Source organism: Amphiprion ocellaris, chromosome 8 (genome assembly GCF_022539595.1).
Source record: "Amphiprion ocellaris isolate individual 3 ecotype Okinawa chromosome 8, ASM2253959v1, whole genome shotgun sequence".
In the NCBI taxonomy this organism is placed as follows: Eukaryota; Metazoa; Chordata; class Actinopteri; family Pomacentridae; genus Amphiprion; species Amphiprion ocellaris.
Window position 1 is genome coordinate 27,023,509 of NC_072773.1, and position 8,705 is coordinate 27,032,213.

The 8,705-nt window shown below is 42.4% G+C and overlaps 1 protein-coding gene across 1 annotated transcript; it reads right to left on the reverse strand.

The window, feature by feature from the left end:
* Nucleotides 1–364: 364 nt before the first annotated feature.
* On the reverse strand, nucleotides 365–8,228 carry LOC111574204 (YTH domain-containing family protein 1-like). The gene is made up of 6 exons (XM_023278656.3): nucleotides 7,790–8,228; nucleotides 6,954–6,978; nucleotides 5,365–5,444; nucleotides 3,447–5,096; nucleotides 3,220–3,264; nucleotides 365–2,972 (listed from the first exon to the last, which is right to left on the reverse strand). Exons 1-6 carry the CDS (start codon nucleotides 7,814–7,816, stop codon nucleotides 2,946–2,948), a joined length of 1,854 nt encoding a protein of 617 aa, XP_023134424.2. The 5' UTR covers nucleotides 7,817–8,228; the 3' UTR covers nucleotides 365–2,945.
* Between the last annotated feature and the right edge of the window lie 477 nt (nucleotides 8,229–8,705).

Here is an 8,705-nt window from a genome sequence, read left to right on the forward strand (position 1 = left end):
GCACAGATTCCAATTTAAAGCATCTGTAAATATTTTTTTAAGGTTAGGTTAGCCACAGAAATGTCAGAATCCATTTAATAAATTTATAATTAAGAAACGCTTCATCCCACGCAGCAGCATTACATTTGTGCACTCCAACTCTCTGGTGGACCGTCTGAAACTGTGGAAACAGATGACAGCTTTGGTAACAGCGCAAGATACAGAATACAGATGTTGAAAACATGGTGGGAATAATAAAACTGTTACAGCTCGGAAAACCTTTCCATGACATTTAAGCACTAAAGCTGCCCTGCATAGCTTCCTCTGTTTGTCACTGTAGGCGTCTGTTAGCTGCTAACAGAGAATTCATGAGATCAAGACAAGGTAATTTCTGAATGGACAGTTTATTAAGGCTTGATTTCTTCTATAAAGAAAAACCAAGATAGATCTTTTGAACAAGGTATATCCACTACAGCTGTGGTCTATAAGATAACCAATGTCGATTTAGTATCTCATGTCATTTCTCCTTTTCTAGTGTTGATAAATATACTTCCGTGGCTATCCTGACATCCCTCTTTCAGCAAACATCTTCAGACAGTTAACGTGCAAGTTAGCCCTGTACTACAATCACAACCAGCTTCCTGAGGCTAAGACGGCTGCGACAAAGCCTTCGATGGCATCCTTTAGCTTCTCACCCACCCCCGACTCTACGCTGCACGGAGAGAGTGGCGATGGTGAAGGCAAACATGTGAAGGGCGTTCACCGTATTGCTTGGATATCCTAGCTATTAATTAGTGCAGGTGAAACGGAGAAGAAGAAGAAGGAAAGGCTACTGTTAGAGGTCAGTTCTCTAGACAGCAGGTGGGTACACTGGCCAGGTAAAAATAACAGAGCTTCACACATCTGGAAATACTGCTGTGAAGGACACAGTTCACACACGAGTTACTTCATCAAAGTGCACCACTCCTGCCATCTCAATAGTAGAATGGGGTAAGGTTCCCACAGAAACAAGACAGATCAAACAGCACATAAATTACCTAATCTGAAAATGCACACAGTTTACTGTCCAGGCCACATTAACCTAAACAGGTGCAACCAACAACATTATCCGTTTCAGATCAAATATTTCAAACAGAAAATTGAGAAGTGGAATCTGAAAATTGAATTCAGTTACCATGAGGCTACATCAGATTAACACAAATACACAACTGAGAAAAGATCCCTTCAAACGAAAGAGGCAGCCATATCTGTTAGCAGCATTCCTCTCTGCATCATTTGTAACCTTGCAATCCACAAAACACTGAAGCAACAAATTCAAACTAGTCAAGAGAAAACCTGCTGATCCCAAACGCTGATCTCGCAAACAAATAATCTGCATTCTGGCTTTGACATTCTTGCCTGAATGACATGAGAACAGGGGCACATTGTTGTTGGTTTTTTTTTCTTAAAAACTGTTGACTAAAAACAGCACCTTGACCCTAAAGACAAGCTGCAGGGAGGGTAATAGTTTTAACATCTCCTGCAGACTTACTATATTGCAGCTTGCCATGCATGGGCACACACTTCTATTAATGATTTCATTTTTTTTAATATCCAATCTTTTTTTTCTGTACCTCAAAGTACTTTACTTTATCATAATCAATGGTTTCAGTCTAGAACAAACTATAGTTGCAACAACCAAAAAACACACAGAAACCACATTTCATTCTTATTTTTTTCTTACTCGATAGTAAATCAGTTACATTAATTTTTAGGTTATACATTTTTAGGCTTTCTCCATGAATATATAGGCTCCTACGTTAAAGCTTAGCATTACGACCAACATGATAGACTTAGCAAAACCAAATTTGAGGAAAAAAAAAAAACAAAAAAAAAAACCAAAACAGAGGATTAAGACAGAATGACGGTGAATGGACAATTACGTGAACCCTCCCCCTTTTCGCAGAACAAAAATGCAATAGCAACAGTTCAATGTAGCAGTTACATCATTACATAATTCTGATAAAGCAATTTAAAATGGTGGATGCGACAATTCTCTCAGACTGGGTTGTGTACACAAGCAGAATCTCCTGATGAAACATACAAAAAGATCCCTTCAAGACAGACATCAAAGAATGCAAAGCAAAGGGGTGTGAAAGATGTCAATAGTACAATTTTTGATTTAAATGGTGAGAGTTCTGGTTGTGGAGGACACATCCATTATTTCTTTCCCAGAGGCCATTGCAATTCCTCCTCTGAAATGTCTCGAGTCCCGTGTGACTTCACACTATCCCTGATTTCTCCAGCAGTGTCACTGTTTGAGCAGTTCTTTTGAGAAGTCATCGATAATTAGAAAAAAAACATTAAGGCTCCAGAAAACAGGTTTCTGAAATGAAAACTGTCAGTAGTAAGCCAAAAAATAGAGATTTTGTCGATTTGAATGAAAAATAGATAAACCATTGAAGTTTTATTATCGCACAGTTCCAAGTCCAACATTGCCTTTGGGATCCTCCAACCCTGTTGGCACAGTTAAACCTCTGAAGCATGGCAATGTTGCCCCCAAATGGACAAATAGGGGCAGGACACATCCGTTCCTGATTGTACTGAAATATAAAGTGGCAGATTTTTTCTCCATGGTGCAGTCAAACCCTGATTCAGTTGGAAAGAGGAGGGGATGGGGGCAAGAGAGAGAAAACCAGTCTGGTGAGAGAAGAGTACGTGATGGAACGGGAGGAAAAATATACTCAAAAGAAAAAAAATAACTAAAGACTGTGGTGGTGGCTAGGTAATACATTAAATCAGCTTGTTATCCCTGCACAAGAAGTGGTGGTACATGGGGCAAAAAAAGCACAAGTCTCGACAATGGCAGAGATTCACCAGGATTAAATAGAAAAAAAAAATGAAGGGCTTGGTTGCATTTTCATATTCTTCTGTCTCTTAAATCAAGTCCTAGTGTAACTGTTGATCAAGCCAAGGATAAATGTCTTCTATTGTTTATTCCTGTTTTGGCGCTCCTGTTTGGAAAGAGAACAACAAAGAAATAACATTAGGCAAATAAATGTTACATAACAGTGCAGTCAGCTACAGGACTTTTTGTTGAACAGACATTCACACGTATCTACTTCAAGCAATGGCAAAATAATATATTACGTAAAATTTCATCTTCACTGTGTGAACACCACAATCAAAAGCACCAATTAATAAACACAATACTAATGGCACAGTCAATGACAACAATAAGAAAATAAGACAGTTCTTTACCTGATCCAACCGAGAGCGGTTCTGTATCTGAGCAGGTTCAAAAGTCTGGCAAAAGGACCAAATAAGAGGAAACAAAAGCAAGAATTACCTTCTCACACATCAACAGTCAAATGTAGTAGCATCTATGTGAATAATGTGAGCATGAGTCCAGCCCTGTTTTCTAGTAAAAGACAACCAAAAACCCTGTTGGTTTATTCAAGGTAACAGTATGAGATGATTGTACCCACCTTGCGCACCTCCTCCTCTTCCTCCTGCCTCTTCTCATAATGGGAGAAATCATCAAAGATGGAGGTGGTGTGTTTGTAGGTGGCGATGATCTTGAGCACCTGTTTGGCCTTCTCCAGAGGAACCTCCTGGGTGTCACGGGAGTTGGTCACTGGCTTGTTGTCGTTGTTCTCCAGGCGGATGTGGCGCAGCTGGCTATTAGGCACATCCTTAACAAACAACCAGTCCACATCAAACTTGCCCTTCCACTTGTCCTGTGCCCAAACGCCAGCACTGGTCCCATAGTCCACTGGCGAACGCATTTCTGCCACACCGCAGAAATGACCACTGCCATTGACACTGAACAGCAGGTACACGGGACCTTTACCATTCATGGCCCGGAACGCTGAGTCCAGCCGCTTGTTGCCATGCTCCGTGCTGCACCAGATGGAGTACTTGATGGAGCGATGAATATCATCCTCGGAGTAGCTCTTGATGATGAAAACACGACCGTTCTTCAGGTTCCATTCAAAGTCCTTGGGGTTGTAGCTATGGGAGGCACGCAGCTTTTCCAGCACTGGGTGGGACTCTACACCAGGTCCCTGGCTGGCAGATGTTTGGGGGCCGTTGTTCCCACTACCAACCACACCCATCACCCCACTACCATCATGGCCAGGACCACCCTGCCCATAGCCTTGGTTTCGGTTGCGTGGGGCAACCCAGCGGGTCTGGGGTTGTGGGGGCTGGGTGTGGTTTTGGTAGGGCTGTGGTGGTGGCTGATGGTGCTGGTGATGGGGAGGCTGGGGCTGTAAGGCCATAGGCTGCATCTGGGGCTGCACCAAAGACTGGGGAGGGGGGGGCTGCATGGGTCCTTGCTGCATGGGGGCTTGAGGTGGCATGGCATGAGGCAAGCCAAGAGGCTGCTGTTGCTGCAGTGGAGCTGTGGCTACTTTAGTCACAGGGCCCTTGTCCCAGGTCCCAATGTTCATGTTGTGTTTGATAGGTGGTGGGGGGAGAGCTCCCCCTGGATTGGGCATTCCTGGCTTCACCTTAGCTTTCAGCTGCTGTGGTTTAGCAGGTTTGCTGGCAATTGCTGCCCAAGAGGTGGGTTTAGGTGGTGGCATTCCAATAGGTGTGGCTCCATTTCCTGTGGCTGCCACCGCAGGTCCACCAATCACAGATCCTACAGCCTTGACTCCTGACCCCTGACCAGTGACATCCCCACCGATCTTCAAACCAACCATACCCTGCTCCAGGCTGTTCATACCAGGGGCTTTGTTCAGGGTGTCATTGTGAAAGCCTGTCTGACCATCAGGCACCAGAGTGCCTCCCAGGGAGCTGGGAGGATAGCTATAGCTGCCACCGTAGGCTGAACTTTGAGTCTGCTGGCCCTGGGAGCCACTTGTGCCCCAAGCAGAGAAGGCAGGGTTTTCAGGGAAAAAGTTAAACCTGTGGGGGTAGATACTGCTTCCCAAGCCCCCTGGCTGGCCAAACACTGTGTCCGGCATGAAGTGATGGTCTCCATTACTCAAGGGTCCATAGGGGGTGAGGTAAGGAATCGGGGGGTCCCCACCTGTGGACCAGGGAGCCTCACTGAGTGGGTATGGAAATCCAATGGAAGGAGCGTAGTAGCTGGACAGGTAGGGGTCGGTGATGGATTGGTAACTGTTGTTCTGAATAAATGAGCGAAAGTCAGCAGTCACAACATTGGCAAATAACGTAATGTTAAAATTAGCCTGTAAAAATAAATAAAACTTTGTTTGCTATAGTATTTGCTTTACACTTTACAATTTTGTTTCAGGTAATGCTTAACAAACACAGTTCATTGCTTAGTCCATCAGTTTAATGGTTTCACTGTGTGAACATTTCCCATATTGCAGCATTTGATAATGACCACTATACTTGAAAATAATGTGATAGAAGATGGAGAGCGGAAGTTACCTGAGTTGATTGACCAGTAAGGTATGGCTCAAAGTCATTGTCATGGACAGTCTCCTTCTGATGCAGTGAACCATTTTGCACTACAAAGACAAAATTGCAATAATGAAAATTTACATGTATGGGTGATGGTTCTGTTTAACTTCTGAAGCTGCACTTGCCAATAAAGCATACAACAGATTTAAAGATAACCCTGGGATTATGTATGGGTAAAAATCTAAATATATCAAAAGGAAACATTCACTCTTTTCAAGAACTCAGATCTGTCTGTCCCTACTACATGTATTTTTCCAAAAGACAAAAAGAAACATGAAAATTAGTAAGCTATGCCAGATAGCCCTGTGGAACTTGACTTTATCCTGCCCTGCAGGTGAATCAGCCTGTAGCTTGTTGCCAGCCAGACCTACAGGTAAAGAATGACTCAAGACCTGTCTGCCACTCCACCTTTTCCAGCAACTGCAGTTGATCAAAGGTGGCATCGTAAACAAAATATAACAGTACTGCCACCAGTGTCATTGCTGGAGAAGAACTGACAACAACGAACTACTGGGTAATCATTCTGCACAAGAAGCAGTATTGATGGGTTTGAAAAAAAATAATTAAAAAAAATATGTAACTGTGTATTTATGTTTATGGTCCACATCATTTGGTTTTGAAATACTGAGTGTCTGCCAGCACAATAGGTGGCGATAAAACCTTAAGGCTGTGGCCTAATTCAATCCACTACTACTACAGCATGTTTTGGTCATGACAACATTCAGTGAAATATGATTGGAACATCCTGATGATAAGGACGAACAGTAGTGATGTGGATTATGAAGCATTTGAACAATTCAATTTCAACAAGAATCTCAAGTTGTCAGAGCTGATCAAAGCCTCCACTCCTTGCTAAACAGCAAATTGCAATATTTTACAAACAATTTTCAAGGCTACAGCAGTGAGTGTCACACTCAAACAATACATTTAGATGTAATATTGTGATACCATAACCTCATGTACCCAGAAATGTAAATGTCAAACCAGAACGGCAACGTCAAATCAGAGACTGCACCAGTATTGTGCTGGGAAAACTGTGGTTAGCATCATTAACAACTTATCATCATGGAAACAGCAATAAACAAAAGAAAGTTTGCATAAAAAGTCACAGGTTCAAAAATTTTATCCACAATGACCAATGGTTTTCTAAATTCGCTTGCCCCTTTAATGACATACTGGATATTAAACAATAGTGTCAGAGAGTGCACATTTTTACCACTGAGTTTACATCTAAATACTGTTTTTGCAATATATTAATACAGGACTACTGAGTGATGTATCTGGGAAACAGTCAGCCAAGTTAATTAAGAAAAAGATATTTCCTTTCCAATATGTCTTTTCATCTGAGGAAAGTGACACAATAGCAAATTAACTTGTCACCTCAGTTTAATAATTTAATCTGTACCTTCCATCACATCCTCAGCATAATATAGCTACTCTGCCAGAATGCTGTGGAGCCTGACAGTAGTGTATGTCAGGGGAGAATAAGACTATCGCTGATTTAACTGGCAAAGGCCCAGACTATACATATGTCCAAAGAATTTATCTTGACTCACCTTTAGATGCTTGTCCCTTTGATCTCTGCATCCATGTTGCACCATACAAAACAGAGAAAAAAAAAGAGACAAGATTATTTTCAGTAGGTCTGAGATTTCACACGTAGGTTTGGACTGACTACAGTCCATGATGTTATCTATTCATTGCCATGGAACTGAACATAAGACTACTTCCTGAAGAAAGGCAATGCAAAACATCTACCTACAGTTACTCTACAGTTAAAGGTGCAGATGCTTACAGCTGGCTATAGAGGTTACTGACATTCGTTTAATGAAATATACAATTTAGTGTATAACTTGTGTTAATTAACAAGCTAATGCTAGCGTCAATTCACAAACAACTTCGCTAACTAACGTAGCTCCCTTAAAACGGCTTTCTGAACGCCACCAGCCTTGATGCAGCTTAAAAACTTAGTTTCCCTTAACAGACTACAACCATTTAGGTCAACCTAGACAACACAACACATTACACTGAAAGTTATTATTAACAGAATAAGTTAGCCTGAGCCTTTATGTCAATCTGTTTAACTGGCTTTAGATTTCACGCATTCAGCCAAAGGCTGACACTTTTTTTTCTCCTTCGTCGGTTACACTGCAAATGATTTCTTTACAGATGTGTTTGACAATGGGCTGCTAACGTGTGTCATCGTTCTTACAAAAACATTAAAACATTTAATAATTTAACGGAATACAGCTAACTTGCTAGCTACATGCACCGGCCAACGCTAGTGGCTAGCTAGCACTTCCGAGGAATAGCCATAGCCCAATAAATCGTTAACGTTAGCAGGTAGCTAGCTTGCAAGCTCTTTACAGGCGAAGTACGTCGTCCTTCCTACCTGAGGGTCAATGCTTGTGGCAGACATAATTCATTAAGCAAGTCCCTGGATTCTCACAGAGCCTGAGCTTGTGACTGAATTTCAAACCCTGATTTGAAAGCAAGTTCACAGCTCAGTTACAGTTAGCTTTGTGGCTAGTTGTGCTTCTTAGCGTGTGGCTAGCAGTTGTAGCGCAGGCTCAGCTGTATATTTTCCGCTGTGTGGACGTATCCCAACTTCCACAGTTCAAGTCTGTCGCTTCGGATACTGTGTCCGAAAGCACTCAAGTCCCGGTGGAGGTTTTCAAGTTAGCGGTATGTGTCGCCGAATGAGCCTTTCAGATCTTGAATATTTCTGTCTTCGGTCGCCTCTTACTTTGTCTCTTTTTTTATTCCACAGAGCCCTCCTCAGTTACGTTAAAGCCCTGTACACTTCCCCAATGGCTGCTCCATCCGGGCTTTGAGCCGCCGCTGTAGTTCACGTTGTTCCCCGCGGGGTGGCAAAACTTTGAAGCATCCTCTCGGTTAACGGTGAATATATCAACTAATGTCAGTGATTTACCGATATAGAAATAGCTAATGAACCCGACTCAGAAACACCCATGGATAGGTTTGCTCTTCTGCTAGCCTTAGCGCTATTTTCTGCAGCCTCTGTGGTGTCCATACGGAGTAAACAGCGCCAGGAGGTGCCAGCAGACTGTGTGGTTTTCTTAGATCTGACAGTTCAGTTCAATCATAGACTGTATGAGTGCAACACAGACCTCGTGTGAGACTTTCTGGAATTTAAAAGATGACACTAGGTGCAAAAAGGCCACAGTGAACTTTATTTAAAGCACATCAGTGAGGTCCTTCATGTTTTTACAGTCCAGCCTGCAGCCAGATGTTTTTAGCAGTTAAAAAAACCCAGCAACTATAAATGTAGGACACTTCTGACTGTT

Coding starts and splice junctions, on each gene's coding strand:
- LOC111574204 (XM_023278656.3), bottom strand. CDS start 7,816: ATGTCTGCCACAAGCATTGACCCTCAG. Junction 6,979..7,789: donor CCACAAGCATTGACCCTCAG/GTAGGAAGGACG, acceptor ACATGGATGCAG/AGATCAAAGGGACAAGCATC. Junction 5,445..6,953: donor AAAGGGACAAGCATCTAAAG/GTGAGTCAAGAT, acceptor TTGTCTTTGTAG/TGCAAAATGGTTCACTGCAT.